This window comes from Lagenorhynchus albirostris, chromosome 3 (assembly GCF_949774975.1).
Source record: "Lagenorhynchus albirostris chromosome 3, mLagAlb1.1, whole genome shotgun sequence".
NCBI classification, from domain to species: domain Eukaryota; kingdom Metazoa; phylum Chordata; class Mammalia; order Artiodactyla; family Delphinidae; genus Lagenorhynchus; species Lagenorhynchus albirostris.
In genome coordinates this window covers 118,009,770-118,024,979 of record NC_083097.1, presented here as the reverse complement: position 1 = coordinate 118,024,979, position 15,210 = coordinate 118,009,770, and the positions used below count along the sequence as shown (strand labels likewise).

General features: G+C 56.4%; 2 protein-coding genes across 10 annotated transcripts; one reads left to right on the top strand and one right to left on the bottom strand.

The window, feature by feature from the left end:
- The first annotated feature begins 1,089 nt into the window (after positions 1-1,089).
- Positions 1,090-12,796, top strand: FCHSD1 (FCH and double SH3 domains 1). 7 transcript variants are annotated; one of them, XM_060143827.1, is made up of 20 exons: positions 1,090-1,157; positions 1,391-1,488; positions 2,080-2,125; positions 2,508-2,575; positions 2,901-3,036; positions 3,122-3,258; positions 3,357-3,420; positions 4,266-4,394; positions 4,831-4,953; positions 5,126-5,221; positions 5,651-5,776; positions 6,182-6,286; positions 6,482-6,643; positions 7,415-7,543; positions 7,621-7,704; positions 7,872-7,989; positions 8,087-8,307; positions 9,070-9,157; positions 10,318-10,373; positions 10,512-12,796. In XM_060143827.1, the coding sequence occupies exons 1-20, from the start codon at positions 1,137-1,139 to the stop codon at positions 10,575-10,577; spliced, it is 2,073 nt and encodes a 690-aa protein (XP_059999810.1). In that variant the 5' UTR covers positions 1,090-1,136; the 3' UTR covers positions 10,578-12,796. The 7 variants fall into 7 exon arrangements, with proteins under 7 accessions (XP_059999810.1, XP_059999809.1, XP_059999815.1 ...); XM_060143826.1 differs by having other exon boundaries at positions 2,880-3,036; XM_060143831.1 differs by lacking the exons at positions 1,090-1,157; positions 2,508-2,575 and having other exon boundaries at positions 1,424-1,488.
- On the bottom strand, positions 10,256-15,160 carry RELL2 (RELT like 2). 3 transcript variants are annotated; one of them, XM_060143837.1, is made up of 8 exons: positions 14,361-15,160; positions 13,694-13,933; positions 13,235-13,300; positions 13,073-13,139; positions 12,445-12,630; positions 11,802-12,177; positions 11,652-11,685; positions 11,002-11,206 (listed from the first exon to the last, which is right to left on the bottom strand). In XM_060143837.1, the coding sequence occupies exons 2-7, from the start codon at positions 13,875-13,877 to the stop codon at positions 11,653-11,655; spliced, it is 912 nt and encodes a 303-aa protein (XP_059999820.1). In that variant the 5' UTR covers positions 13,878-13,933; positions 14,361-15,160; the 3' UTR covers positions 11,002-11,206; position 11,652. The 3 variants fall into 3 exon arrangements, with proteins under 3 accessions (XP_059999821.1, XP_059999820.1, XP_059999822.1); XM_060143838.1 differs by lacking the exons at positions 11,002-11,206; positions 11,652-11,685 and adding an exon at positions 10,256-10,437; XM_060143839.1 differs by lacking the exon at positions 11,652-11,685 and having other exon boundaries at positions 14,361-15,156.
- Positions 15,161-15,210: the final 50 nt, after the last annotated feature.

Here is a 15,210-nt window from a genome sequence, read left to right as displayed (position 1 = left end):
GGAAGCAAGGAGGCCAGATATCAGACCAGGAGACTGATAATGGGGACTTGGACCAGGTTGGTGGTTCTGGAAATTGAGGGAAGTTGATCAATGGGAGATAGAACCTATAGGCCTTGCTGATGGATGGAAGGTGGGGGTAGGAGGAAGGGTACATAGACTCTGGCTTTCTGACTCTCCTAAGTGGATGGAGAATGGTTCCATCTAGTATGTTACCTGGGGGAGGTGACTGGGGAAGGATCAGGTAGAAGGAGCCGTTTGAAAGTTTGAGGTACCTATTTAGATGAAGTGGTGGTGTCAGGTGAGCTGTTGGAAATGTGAATCTGGAGTTTGGGCCACAGATATCTGCCTTTTCCAAGTCGGGGGTGTAGTGAGGAGGTGTGGGCCATGGATAGGTGAGGAGGATGAGGAAAGTGTGTGTGCAGATCCTCAGAAAGCAGTGCCAGGGCGGGGATAGGGGGTATGTCCTGGGGTGTAGAACCTTAAGGGCAGGCCCTAAAGCCGATAGGGGCTTTCTGGGTTGCAAGTCCCCACTCTCATCTCCCAGCTCTCATCTCCCAGCTCACGCCCACTCCATTGGCCCTGTCTTTTCCTCTGGTACTGGTTCCTTCCTGGCTCCAGGCGTCTTTCTCACCCTCACTCACGCAGGCTTTTCCAGTTCAGTGGGAATTAGGAAAAGGTCTGGGATCAGCCCTGTTTCTCTCATCACACGCATCTGCGCTCAGGCATCCAGTGATTCAGTTTCCCTGGTTACAGATTTGAGTTCCTCACCATCCTTCACCCATCGCGTCGGGATTGGAGGTCTGCATATGTAAATGAATGATTAGAAATAATTACGAGCTAAGTCAATAGCTCTCCACCAGAAATAGAACCCAGGCGTCTTGACACAGAAACCTGGGGTTCCCCCTACCGCCCAGCGGACGCGGCGTCCACAGGGCGGCGCGGACCCTTTCCGGGGTATTCTCAGCAGTAACAGAGGTTTAGTTCCTGCCGCTCTTGGCGCTTCGCGGCCCAGCGAAGGGACTGATCAGGCGTGGGCGGGGCGAGGGCGGAGCTGGGCCAGATCCTGGGCGGGGCTTAGCTGTGGGCGGGGTTTCCTCGAGTTCCGGAGTCGAGTTGCTGCCTGGGCCGGAGCGGAGATGCAGCCGCCGCCCCGAAAAGTGAGCTTGGCCTGGGGACGGGGATTCCTGGCGGGCTGGGGGAGTGATGCGGCCCAAAGGGGCACCAGACCTGCGGTGGGGGACGAAGAGTAGGAAGGGGTTCAAGGGCCAACCCAGAAGTAACCGAGGAAACAGCCCAGCTCCTCCCTGGCCCCGCCCCCTCACCGCTCCCTGCGCGGAGTGTTTTTCAGGTCCCTGCGCCAGGGGTCTTCATCTTCTTCTTACCCACACAGGTGAAGCCATCCCAGGAGGTGAAGCTTCGCTTCCTGGAGCAGCTGAACATCCTTCAGACCCGGCAGCAGAGAGAGGCGGACCTACTGGAGGATATCAGGTAGCCCTGACCCCCTCCACGTACCCCGACTTTCTCTGTCACACGCTCCGCCTTTTCTCCAACATACTACAGCTGTCGCGGTGGGCGGGGGTGAAGAGCTCTCCAACCTGCCCATTCAAGGCCGTCATCCTAGGCCTCCCTCTCCAGATGCCGGATACGAATTATCCTTCCACGCACCCCAACACACATAAACACACAGGGACCCTCTCTCAAACCCCTTCACTCCACACCGCCCCCTCCACACCCACAATCAAACTCAGGACAGAATCCCCCCTCCCTCTTCCAGACCTGTTGGAAGGCTGGCACACACTGTACTCAGCTGACCCCCATCAGTCCTCACCTCCAAGCACACAGATGGTTCTCCAGGGGTGGGGAGGATCCTGCTGAGGCTCTGAGCACTGAGATGAGGTTGTCCTTTGCTGCGGCTGCCCGAGGTGATCTCAAGGACTCTGTCTTCAGTCTCAGGCCCTCCTGGTATAGTCACACTCCAGGCCTGGCTCCCCTCTCCCTCCTGCCCAGGCTAAGGAGAGGGTCGAGGGTGGGAGAAAAGGACCGAACAGTAAGACCACCCCATCCCCCTAATCTCCACAGATCCTACAGCAAGCAGAGGGCAGCCATTGAACGGGAGTATGGGCAGGTATGGGACTCCTTTCTCTGGACCTTCCCTTTTGTTCTAGCCTCCTTTACACTACCAGCAATGTGCCTCCACGCATACTCCTGTTCTGGTCAAGAGCAAATGCCTAGCACCAGGCAAATTTGTGTCAAATCCCTGCTGTGGTACTTTTTAGCTGTTTGACCTTGGACAAGTTACTTAACGTTTCTTGGCCTCAATTTCTTTCTCTGTAAAATGGGAATAATAATAACTGTACCTTCACGCAAGGTTGTTGTAAGGACAGAATAAGTTAATGCATGTAAAGCACTTAGCAAAGTGGGTGGCATTATTATACTCTGATCGTATGTTCTCCCAAGTGGGGAGAGTCTTTGAAAGGGAACTGGGTCTGTGATGACTTTCCCACCAGGCACTCCAGAAACTGGCTGGGCCATTTCTGAAGAGGGAAGGACACCGGAGTGGGGAGATGGACAGCAGGTGGGTCCCATGGTGGGGTGGCAGGGAGGCCAGGGAGCCAAGAAGGGATGAGGAGCTCAACCCCAGGAACCTATGAGGAGGGCACGTGAGCGGCAGGTAGAGCTGACACGGCAGCGGGATAGCAGCTGACCCAGCAAGGACACTGGATGGGGGCGGAGGGCATAAGTGATCCTTGTGGCCGAGCTAATGGGCTGATCGATTGATGGGCTCCCAGACGAGGGGGATGGGAAAGCAGTCTGTCTCCCATGGTGTTGGGGGGGGGCGCATCTCGTGAAGCTTTGGAGTGCTCCCCTCGTCAATGCAGACTTTCTCTGGGGAGAGGCAGGATGGTGTTTGGTGCCTGGCGCTGCCTGCTGGATGCCACCATGGCTGGGGGCCAAGCCCGGCTCCAGGCATCTGACCGATACCGTGACCTGGCAGGAGGCACAGGGCGGAGCGCTAAGGAGCAGGTGCTTAGGAAGGTACGGCTCAGTGGATGGGGTGAAGGAAGGGCTGACTCAGGGATGGAGGTGATCTGGATCAGGACTTGTGTGTCCATGCCCCTAGGGAGCAGAGAACCTCCAGAGGGCGCAGGCCGAGGTGCTGCAGTCTGTCCGGGAGCTGAGCCGAAGTCGAAAGCTGTATGGGCAGCGTGAACGGGTGTGGGCCTTGGCACAGGAGAAGGCGGCTGATGTCCAGGCCAGGTGGGGTCATGGGGAGTTAGGAAGCCTGTGGCGTCGGGGGATGGAGCCAAGGTGCCATGGCTGGGCCTGACCTCCGCTCCTCTCCCTTGCCTGCACAGGCTTAACCGAAGTGACCATGGCCTCTTCCACACTCGGACCAGTCTCCAGAAACTCAGCACCAAGGTTCAGAGGATGTGGGCATGAGCCGGGGCAGGGAGAGGTGGGCAGATTAGTCTAGTGGTTTGGAACCCGGGGGCATAAGTCAGAGAGACTGGGATGAATCCAGGCTACCCTACTTCCTTGGTGCCTAACCTTGGTAAATTTGATCTCTCTGAGCCTCATTTTCTTCATCTATAAAACGGAAATAGTACCTTTGTTTTTCATTCCTTTAATATGCAGTGATTGAGGACTTCTATGTACTTGGCATTGTTTGAAACACTGGGGAGATGATGGGGAACACTACCAGCAGAGCTCCTGCCTCCACAGCCTGGTTAGGGGAGACAGATAGTAAATAAACAAAGACTCAGAATAAATGAAAAGAAGGTGATATGATAAAGCATAACAGGGGAGTGTAATTTAGAGGGAAAGCCTCTCTGAACAGGTGGCCTGAGTGTCAAGGAGGAGCCAGCCGTGCAGAGATGTAGGGGAAGAACATTCCAGGGAGAGGCAGCGGTGAGTGCAAAGGCTCTGAGGTGGGAATAACTTTGTAGGCTCGAGGAACTGAGGGAAGGCCAGTGTGGCTGGAGCACTGTGAGCAAGGGGACGAGCACTGTGGAAAGACTCAGAGAGGGTGCAGGGGCCAGCTCATGTTGGACCTGATAGACCACCGTAAGGAGCAGTTGGGATTTTATCCTAAATGTATGCAGTTGCCACTAGAGAATTTTGAGCAGGAATTGCGAGTATGTAAAATTTTTAGTATGGTTTGCCAGTTATCTCAGTCATGTGAGAATCCATTCTGGATCTGGCTTGGCCGTGGAAGGACCCCAAGGGTCCAGGGCTCCCAGTTGACACCTATGTTCCTCTCCTAGCTGTCTGTCCAGTCGGCCCAGTACTCCCAGCAGCTGAGAGCGGCCCGCAATGAGTACCTGCTCAACTTGGTGGCCACCAATGCCCACCTTGACCACTACTACCAGGAAGAACTGCCGGCCGTGCTCAAGGCCAGTCTCAGCCTAGATACCCCTGCCTCTCAGCAGGGAGGGCATCTCCCTGCTTCCCACCACGATCAGGCTGGGTGGGGCTGGGGACCTAGTCTGCTGAGTGGGCAGAAGATACATACCTAGGTTCTGCTTCTGCTTCTAGCTGGCTGCATGACATTGTGCAGAACACTTGCCCCTCTGAACCCCAGTTTCTTCCTCAGGACTAACCCCTGCTCTGCCTACTTTATAAGACTAATGGGGCTCAAGGGAGAGAATGAAGGTGAAAATGCTTTTTAAACTGTTAAGTGCTGTGCACACATGAGGGCCTATTATTAGAAGCATAATAATGTCTTATTCCTTCTCAATTTCCCATACCTCATACCCATCACCCATTCAAACCTGGACAGAGAGCCTGCTTGGGGGAAGGGTGGTGTCAGCATCTTGGGGTTCTCTCCAGGCCCTGGTCAGCGAGCTGTTGGAACACCTGAGGGACCCGCTGACTTCACTGAGCCGCATGGAGCTGGAAGCTGCAGAGGTGGCTCTGGAGCATGCCCACCGTGGGGGGCAAGCGACCTCCCAGGTAAGCTCCCCAGAGATCCTCTTTACCCTTCTCTCCCAGTACAGCGCCCCCTCCACCACTGCATGTCTGCCCCTTTCCTTCTCACCTTGTCCTCTCTCTACCAAGAAGGGCTGGGGACAGGCTTGGAGAGGGAGCCAGTGAGTGGCCGACTTTGATTTTTTCCAACTCCCAGGTAAGCTGGGAGCAGGATCTGGAGCTTTTTCTTCAGGAGCCCGGAGTATTCTCCCCCACCACAGCTCAGCAGTTTCAGCCAGCAGGGAATGATCAGGTAAGACCTCTCTGCTAGGTGCAGTCAGGCCACTTGGAAAGGGGACTGTGGTGTAGGCCTCTTCCCCATTATCCTTGTCCTGGTTTTAACTTAGGGACTATTAAACCATGGAGAGAGGGTTTCAGAACCCCAGTTCACCTCCCTCCCACCAGGACACAAATTAACGCACTTCCTCCCACCCTTCTGTCCCTTCACTGCACTATCTTCTTCATTCTACCTCTGTCCCTCAACCTGGATCCCACTTCTGGGACTCTCTGTGTGTCCACATGAATGCACTCCTGTGTCCACAGTCATAGGTGTGTGCTCCCACCTATTTGTCCCTGACCCTGGAGGTCAGGAGACAGGGAAGAAAAAAAGGAGGGAACTGGAGGGAGGGGGAACGGAGAAGGAGCAGCATCAGGGCATCCTCACAGCTCCCCATTCATTCAGGTGTGTGTCCTGGAGCTCGAGCGGGGCGCAGGAGGTGTGGCCGGGGAGAGTGGCCTGGAGAAAGAAGTTCAACGCTGGACGAGCCGAGCTGCCCGAGACTACAAGATCCAGAACCATGGGCAGCGGGTGAGGTGGGGAGTGCAGGTGTCGGGGGTGGGCAAGAAGAGCTGAGAGATGGGGATCCCGGCCTCACTGGGGATGTCATGGGGCTGCAGGCAGGAGGGGAGGGAAGGGTAATTTAAGCCGACAGTGTGGCACAGTAATTTAAGAGCGTAACCTTTGGGACTAGACTCACCTGGGCTCAAATCTTGCTCTGTTGCTTCCTAGTTATGTAACCCTGAGTAAGGGAGTGACTTAAGCTCTCTGGACCTCAGCTTCCTCATCATTAAAGTGGGGCTAATGATAGCACCCACATCACAGGGAAGATGAGATGACATAATGCATGTGAAACAACTAGGAAACTCCCGGGTTATCAGTAAGTTGTGCCCCATAGTATCTCCACCCACTCCTGTCCTCTGCGTCCCCAACCAGGTGCTGCAGCGGCTGGAGCAGAGGCGGCAGCAGGCTTCAGAGCGGGAGGCTCCAGGCATAGAACAGCGGCTGCAGGAAGTGAGGGAGAGCATCCGGCGGGCACAGGTGAGCCACAGCCCTGGGGTTAGAGCCACTGAGACCGCACCTCCTCCGGCAACACCCTCCTCTGCTCCTTTATCTGATGGTGGGGAGACTGGAGGCAGGAGGTAGAGGGTGGACACATCTGGGGAGGAGGCTCCACTCACCTCCCAAGGGCAGGCCCAGCCACAGCCTTGACTGACCCCCTCTTCCCTGTGTCAGGTGAGCCAGGTGAAGGGGGCTGCCCGGCTGGCCCTGCTGCAGGGGGCTGGCCTGGATGTGCAGCACTGGCTGAAGCCAGCCATGACCCAGGCCCAGGTTGAGGTAGAGCAGGAGCGACGGCTCAGCGAGGCCCGGCTGTCCCAGAGGGACCTCTCTCCCACGGTGAGCTCCCTCCACTCCCTCCCCATACACACCAGGAGGGTAAAGAGCCCCAGTGGAAAGCAGAGCTTATAAAGTGGGAATCACACTAGTAGCTAACTCAAAGGGTTGTTGTGAGGCTGAAATGAAATCACTTAAGTATGACTCTTGGCACAGTTTGTAACATAGAGAGCTCTCAATGAACTTTTATTATGGAGTATAGGATGGTGGTTATGAAAGGTCCCGAGAGCAGACTATAAGCAGTTTGAGTACCAGCCACTCCACTTACTAGCTGTGTGATCTTGGAAAGTGACTTAGCCTTTCTGAGCCTCAGTTTCCCATTAAGTAAACTGAGGTTGATAGTTTCGCAAAATAACACTGGGTTATTAAGAAGTTTAAACAAGACAATGTACGTAAGATACTTAGCATTGTGCTTGGCACATATAAGCGCTCAATACTGTAACTCTGTGATTATTGTTAGTGTTATCTTGCTCTGTGGTGGTTCTGCCTGTGACCCAGGGTGAACGGATGGGTGGTACTACCTGGGAGGAGGATCCACAATGTTAAGGGTAGGATGGGGTGGGAGGGAGGCGCAAGAGCGAGGGGATATGGGGATATATGTATACATGTAGCTGATTCATTTTGTCATACGGCAGAAACTAACACAACATTGTAAAGCAATTATACTCCAATAAAGATGTTTAAAAAAAAAAAAGGTAGAATGGAGGAGTGAGAGATATAGTGGGTGGTACTTGAGACTGGGCCTCACAACGATGCCTGTTCTCTGTCCCCCAGGCTGAGGATGCTGAACTGTCTGACTTTGAGGAATGTGAGGAGACGGGGGAGCTCTTTGAGGAGCCCGCCCCCCCAGCCCTGGCCACCAGGCCCCTCCCCTGCCCTGTCCATGTGGTGTTTGGCTATCAGGTATGAATGGAGGTGGGGACCTCAGACAGGCAGGGATGGGGAACAGCCAGTCCTGAATCCTTCTTTGTGGGTCCCAGGCAGGACATGAGGACGAGCTGACCATCACAGAGGGCGAGTGGCTGGAGGTCATAGAGGAGGGAGATGCCGACGAATGGGTCAAGGTGGGTATGGACCCGGGGCTCTGCCCTTGGCAAGGGGGCAGTGGGAGGGACTTCTCTGTGGTCCGTAAAGACCCAGCCAGGCAAAGCTGGAAGCCTGAGTGGAGGAGGGCCAGGGCCGTGGACTGCTGAGGCAAGCCTGCTTTCTGTTCACGTTGCTGGGTGAGCAGGCTCGGAACCAGCACGGTGAGGTAGGCTTTGTCCCTGAGCGGTATCTCAACTTCCCGGACCTCTCCTTCCCTGAGAGCAGCCATGACAGCGACAATCCTTCGGGGGCAGAGCCCACAGGTAAGAAAGGGAGAAGAGTTACTGAGTGGTTGTAGCCCTGGTCTGGGGGCACTGCTGCCCGCCTCTTCCCCTCACCATCTCTCCCGGGCTTCCGCAGCGTTCCTGGCCTGCGCCCTGTACAGCTACACGGGACAGAGCGCAGAGGAACTGAGCTTCCCCGAGGGGGCGCTTATCCGCCTGCTGCCCCGGACCCAGGATGGAGTGGATGATGGCTTCTGGAGGGGAGAATTTGGGGGCCATGTTGGGGTCTTCCCCTCCCTGCTGGTGGAGGAGCTACTTGGCCCCCCAGGGCCATCTGAACTGTCAGACCCTGAACAGGTGAGGCTTCCTTTTCCCTGGGTCCCCAGGCACCAATGGGTTGACCCTCCCATGCCAGGGAGGTCCCATATTCGTCTTAATGCCCCCTCCCCCCCTATAGTGGCTTGGGACTCCCCATCTCCTTTGGCACAGAGAAAAGGGACACCAAGGCAGTCTTCATTAGAGTTTGGTCGTCCTGCTTTAGAGCTGGCTCTTAGTTCAGATTCCTGTTCTGTTACTTTAGGCAGTGATTAGACCTCTCTGAGCTTGTTTCTTCACATGCATGTAAAAGGGGGACAATAATGCCTCTTTCAGGAGGCTAACTATCCTGATTAGAGATAGTGGAAGTGAAGTGCTTAGCACAGTGGCCCATAGGTGCTTTGATATATGGTACCTGTTGTTCTAGCAAGAAGAGCATAGGAGTAGGAGTCAGGAGTTCTAGCCAGGACTTTGTCACTAACTAGCTCTGTGATTTTGGATAGATGGATTAACCTGAGTCTCACCTCTGACATAGGAATCATCAAATCCTTACCTCATGGGGTGGTGGTGAGGACTGAATGAATTAGTGCATGCGAAGTGCTAGCAAAATGCCTGGGACATATTAAGTGTCAATATATATTGACTGTTGAAATGTGTATCACCTACAAGCCTCACCCAGATACAAGCATTTGGTCACTCTCTGAACTGGGGTGTGACGGGACAGGAACTGAAGATGGGATGGGAGGAAGAGCTGGTGAAACCTTCCCACATGCCGGGAATAACTCTTTGCCCCCTCATCCCCAGATCCTGCCATCCCCTTCCCCTCCCAGCTTCTCCCCTCCTGCACCCACCTCTGCCTTGGATGGCTCGCCTGCACCTGTCCTGCCCGGTGGTGAGTAGAAGGAGCTGGGGCCCTGGGAGGGTAAGAGACAGGAAGAAGGAGGAAGTCTGGAGCTCCTGGGTTACACTCAGCCCCTCTGCCTGCCCTCAGGAACCTCCTCCATCAGGCTCTCTGATGCATGATGGTAGAAGAGCTTGGGCTTTGGAGCTGGGCCCACTGTTCAAACTCTGCTCTATGACGTCCTAGTGTGTGATTTAACATGCCTGGGCCTTTACAGAGTGAGAAGGAAGGTCCCTCCCTCACTGAGTTGTGAGAGTTAAAGGGATGTGTCTATAGAGTGCCCAGCGTTGTGCTGGGCACATAGCAAGCATGCAATTAGTAGCTGTTTTCTCATTATTATTATTTTAAAAATTAGCCAGGGGGCTTCCCTGGTGGCGCAGTGGTTAAGAGTCTGCCTGCTGATGCAGGGGACACGGGTTCGTGCCCCGGTCCGGGAAGATCCCACATGCCGCGGAGCGGCTAGGCCCGTGAGCCATGGCCACTGAGCCTGTGCGCCCGGAGCCTGTGCTCCGCAACGCGAGAGGCCACAACAGTGAGAGGCCCAGTTACCGCAAAAAAAAAAAAAAAAAAAAAAAAAAATTAGCCAGTTTCTCCCACAGTGTTTTCCCAATACACATCCTCTGCCCTTAGTGTTCTTGAATCCTGCAAACACCTGGTTTGCATCATCATTTTCCTCATCCATCTTTTCTTTTTTTTTCCTTGTTTTTGTTGTTACCTCATTCATCTTTCCTAAAACCATCTTTTCTAAAAGGTTCTTTCACTTTCTTCACTGCACCCCCCACCCACCGCGACCCTGGAACCCCGTGAGCGTTTTCTGCACCCTGCTTCTCCAGCACCCGTCGTTCACTTTGAATGATTTAGTACTCAGTCATTCATTGTGTCTGTTAGTGTTTCATTATGTGGTTCCTGGCAGCCATTAGGGGTGGGGGCGGTGTGGATCCCTCCTGCCCCCGGGTACCTTTAGCAGGCCCGATTATACAGCAGGTGCTCAATAAGCGTTGAGGTTGGATGGATTGATGGATATTATGACCCAGGTTAGTGACTATTTGTTAATTCAACAAATATTTACAGAGTGCCACTGTCCTAAGTGCTGGAGATACAGAAGCGAACAAAACAAAGTCGTAAGACTGACTTGTGGTTCTTATTTCCAGACCAAGACCTGGACTGCCCTGGACCCCTGGATGTGGTGGCGCCTCGACTCAGGCCGGTAAGGGCCCCGCCCTTGGAGGAGGGTGTTTGGAGAGGGGTCACTCCAACTTGTCCTGTTTTATCTGCAGGACAGAGGGAATGGACAGGGATATCCCCAAGGGAGGCATCTGGTGCACTGACTGTGTGTTCCCTACAGATGCGTCCACCGCCTCCCCCGCCAGCTAAAGCCCCGGATCCTGGCCACCCAGATCCTCTCACCTGAAGCCCGGGGGAATCACTTTCCCCCAGTGATGCTGCTGCCCCTATCTCCGTGCTATCAGAGACCACCCCTCCCCACGGTGATCCAGAGCGACACAGCCAGAAGCTGGAATCTCCCTGATTTCCGTTCTCACCTTCACGGGTAGAAATTTCTTCTCTCCCCATTTCTGGGGCTGGAACCCACTCCTTTTTTGCCATCATCCTCCAGCCATCTCTAAGGGCTGAAACTACTCCTTTGTCTTCTGCTACCACCCCATCTCTAGGGTGGTGAAGTACCCTGAAATCTCTGGGACTGGAATTCATCCCCCAAAGTCTCGAGTGGCTCTGGCTTATTTGTGTCTCCACCCTGGTTCTGTGAATCACCCCACTCCAGATGCCAGAGCCACGGGGGATGGGGGCAGGCCTGTCAGAAGGAGCTGGAGCCAGTATGCGAAGCAGCTGTAATCATCTGAGCGGATTTATTGACAGTGAATAAAGGGCACAAAGCCCAAGCCAGGGCCTGGGCCTCTTGTGCCAAGAGGGCAGGGGGTCTAAGGTGCTATTGCTTTAAGGGCCCACCAAGGGCAGGGGCCTGCTCCCAGCCGCACGCTCTAGCATATGGAGTGAGGTGATGGGGAAAGCAGGTCAGGCGGCCTGTTGGCAGACAGGGGAAGGGGAAGAGACTGAGGACCAGAGGTGGGACTTCTCCCAAGGTCCCCCAGCCTGAGACCGTGCAGTTCCAGGTGGAAGTAGGGCTGGTCCCTCAGCTGGGGGGCAGTGCTGTCCAGTTGAGAGGAGGGGCTTCATGCCCACCCAACCCCTGGCCCTGCCAGCTGGTAGTCCATCAGCGCAATGAAGGAGAGGAAGGGTAACAGTGTTGCCTCCTCTTCAAGCTGTGTCCCTGCTTTTCCCCAGGGGCTGCAGGACCTTCCCTGTCCCCTGGAGCACAAGCCCACTCCCCACCACCAAACCAAGGAATATGTACCAAAGGCTAAGCCTGCAGTTTAGCTTGGGGGTTCAGGGAACCAATGGGCTTAGGTAGTTTAAAGTAGGGGGTGGGAGGATGAGATTATCTGACTTGGGGCCCAGGCAGACTCACCTCACACACCCCCTGCCCCCTGTGGTGGGGACACCTGAGAGAGAGAGGAGGGGTCACCAGTGGGAGAACAGGAGGTGGGTCATATCAGTGCCCCCTAGAGTAGGGGCAATAAGAGCTGAGCCCCCCGCAGCCCACCACATGTCTTCATACCTGGTGATCTGAGGTGTCCGGTTTGCTTGGCTGTCCATTTGCCTCTTGACTGGCCAGCCCTGGGCTTGGGCCCCTTCCTCCAGCCCCCAGCATCGACTCTGCAGAGGCTCCAGGGCTCCTCTCAAGTGCACGAGGGACTAGGCTGCTGTCCCTGAGTCCTCCATTCCGCACTGGGGGGCTGGCAAGGGCCAGGGGCTGCGGCCTCTCAGGGGGAAGGCTCTCAGTGGCAGGCATCCCTGTCCTGGGCTGCCCTCCCCCAGACCCCTGGCCACCCCCTGGGTCCAGCCCCCCACCAGATCCCCAGCTCCTGTCCGTGGGGGAGCCATCACGATGCTCATGCAGCCCATAGCGCTTCTCAATGTGTGTCACCCGGAACCTGGGAGGGGAGGGAACACTGGGGCTTAGGACCACCACTCAGAGGCTGCTTGGCCCTTCCCTCCGGTCAGGGACATCCTGGGTTTGATAGGCACTTCCCTCTGGCCTAGGGCAGGGGAGACCAGATTGTGGGGCACATTGTGCAGCCTGGCTTCTGCTGTGGCTCACAGGCCACAAAGAAAGAGCCAGGGCCTACCTTTGGAGGCAGGTGCCTGACCGTTGGGGTCCCCACCTCAACCTCCCTTTCCCTGGGGCACTCTATACCCACCTGCCCACAGAGAACACAGTGGTCTCCCCAGGCCGGGGGCGACTCTTTCCTTCCTTGGAGCGTCCCTGACGGACAAGTGGGGGTCTCTTGTTGCGGCTGCAGTGGATGCAGGGGGCTGCGGAGCCCAGGTGCACTGTGTGATGATGGGAGGGGGCTCCGTCCTGCAAGCTGGAGGTGGCATCCACACTGGACGGTAGGGAGGAAAGGACCAGGGGTGACATTCCCAGTTTTCTTCCTGTTCGACTTGCTCCTGTTCTTTCAGCGTGCTCCTTAAACCCCAGATGCCCCACTTGCCCCAGGCCCCACCGTTCGTTTCTTGTCTTTATCTAATAAACTCAATATGAAGATAGTAGTGACCATGTGTTCTCCCTCCCGGGGCTAAAAAGCGGGCAATGCTTAATGCAGAGGAGTGGCATAAGGGGTGAAGGTTAGGCTTGATGATATCCAGAGGAGAGATGTGGTTTGAAGGACTCAGGATTTCTACAAAACGTCCTTCTTCCTGTATGTTAACCAGCCTTACTCTCCCTTGTCAACCCAAACATGCAAGGAGACTAGGAGAGGAATGTGCAGGAGGAGAGGGTACTCTCCAAGGCAAGCTCAATCGTGCTGGCCCTTGTTCTCAGCTCACCTGGACAGCTGCATTGTCCCTTCTCCTTCACTGTCCCCCAGCATCTCCTTCAAGGCCTCAGCATTGGCTGAGGGCAGAAGGAAAAGAGGGGGTCAGCGGAGGCAAAGGCCGGGGCAAGGGAAAGCTGAGGAGGTGGGGAACAAGGGGCCAGCATGCACCCACCTTCATTTTGGATGATGCATCGAACAATCCTCTCTACTGTGTCCTCATTCATGTCATCGTCCTCAGCTGAAGGATGAAAGAGGTCGGTAAGGAAGCAGCAAATGAGTCAGCTTTGGGGGTACATTACCTGGTGGCTTCTGTGGCTTCTTGCTCAAGACCTACCCCTTTAGCAAATTGCCATGGTGCTGTACATTAGCATTCCAAGGGCCAGGGCAGAAAAGATGGGGAAATCAATGGGAGTCCAAGACTCATCAGTGGGCCCTTCCCACCCATGCTGCCTGCTCTAGCCCTGCTTTCGGGGTGGTGGCAACCCAATTGCTTTTGCAGAGTCAAGAAAGCATTACTAGACCTCCTGAAAACTTGGTCGGGATTTGGCCTGGGTCTGTTGACCAGGAAGAGGTGTGGGGAGAAGGGTCAGGGAGAAAGGTGACTGAGCCAGGTTCTAGGCTGTTCACTCACGGGGCTGGAGCTGGGTGTCGTCAGGCTCCGAGCCCCTCGAGGTGCGGCAGCGGTAGCCTTTCTTCTTGAGCACGTGGCAGATCATGAAGCCTACCAGGCCCATGAGGAAGAAGACCAGCACAAGCAGGAAGAGCATGTACAGCCCATGTTGGGGCGGCTCCAGGTCAGGCTGTGGTTCCGACATGAGGCCCTGGGGGGCGAGCGCGGGCCAGGGCGCCTCCTGGGGTTAGGGGGCTGCAGCTAGAGATGGGGGGAGGGATAGGAATGCCTCCTTCAGGATCCGAGACAGGCAAGCCTCTAAGGTCTGGCCCCACCCCCCTACCCAACCAGGGAGCTGTCCGTGCCAGGGGTGCTGGTCCGGGCCAGGGGTGCCAGACGGCAGCTGCGCAAGCTGTCTTCCACGACCCTGGTCCGCTTCCCCGACGCCCAGAACGTTCCCCTTTCCAGCTTGTCCTGAGCTTCCGTCCCTCCCAAGGACACTGCAGAGCGAGATGGGACGGAATTCTCAGGCGGCCTGCACAAGGATCGTGCCTGAGTCAGCGTCCACACCTCCTCTGCGTTGGCCTGAGCCAGGCCTCCACAGCCCCCTCCCCTTCCTGTACTCTCGCGTACACACCCCCTCCCGCCTTTCTATTCCTCCCATCCTGACCACCTGGCCCACCGGTACCGGTGGTTTAGCTCTGGCTCCGGCTCCGGCTCGGGTTCCGGTTCCAGGGGCGTCCTAGTCCGGCTCAGGGCCCCCGACGCCCTCCCGGCGCTCATCCCTTGCTTTCTTCCCCTCCCCCCTTCGCCGCCTCAAGGGCTCCGGGCTGCGGCCGCAGATACCCTTGCCGCGGCAGGCGGGGGGAGGGAAGGATGGAGAGGGATGCGGGCTGGTTGGGACCGGGGAGAGGCTCCGGACAACTCCAGCCCTGGGAAGGGAAGAAGGGGGACGCCGCCGCCGCCGCCCTGGGTTCCCAAAAGCCTTCGACCGTCGCCGGCCCGGGACCAGGGGGCGGAGCGCAGGTGTGCCGGGCGGAGAGCGAGAGCCTTGCGCGCTTGTGAGCGCAAGTGTGATGCGCGCGTGACTGCGCCGCTCCCCCCCTTCCCCGACCCCGCGTCGGGGGAGTGTGCGGTGCCGAGTCTGGGTCCGGTGAGGAGGACAGGCAGTCAGGCGAGAGTGCTCTCTACTGGTCTATCGGGCACGGCTGGCTTGGCTTCTGCCCTCAGATGCCCCGGCCGGATGTGTAGCAGGGAATCTTCCCAGCGGGCCGGAGGGAGCCGGCTTTCTGCACCCGAAAGGAACACAGTGGCCGGTTCTCCGGAGCCTCCTAGAGAGGTGACATGGCCTGCGCCCCGTTTTGGAGAGGTAGCTGGACGGGATGGCTCGGCTTCCCGAGGATTTGACCCCCGCCCGGAAGGAAATGGCCCTATCATACTATTACCGACGCTACAGTCCTCCGGCCAACGCCAGACGCTCACGCCCCAGAACCTAGAAGGGCGTAGCAAGGCGAGGGCGGAACTCCGCAGGGGGCGTG

Bases quoted from the DNA above. Each gene is read 5' to 3' on its own strand.
- FCHSD1 (XM_060143826.1), top strand. From the start codon at position 1,137: ATGCAGCCGCCGCCCCGAAAA. The intron at 4,954-5,125 runs GTAAGCTCCCCA...TCCAACTCCCAG, and splicing joins GGGGGCAAGCGACCTCCCAG to GTAAGCTGGGAGCAGGATCT. The intron at 9,158-10,317 runs GTGAGTAGAAGG...TCTTATTTCCAG, and splicing joins TGCACCTGTCCTGCCCGGTG to ACCAAGACCTGGACTGCCCT.
- RELL2 (XM_060143837.1), bottom strand. From the start codon at position 13,877: ATGTCGGAACCACAGCCTGACCTGGAGCCGCCCCAACATGGGCTGTAC. The intron at 13,301-13,693 runs GTGAGTGAACAG...TTCATCCTTCAG, and splicing joins CGACACCCAGCTCCAGCCCC to CTGAGGACGATGACATGAAT. The intron at 13,140-13,234 runs GTGGGTGCATGC...TTCTGCCCTCAG, and splicing joins ATGCATCATCCAAAATGAAG to CCAATGCTGAGGCCTTGAAG.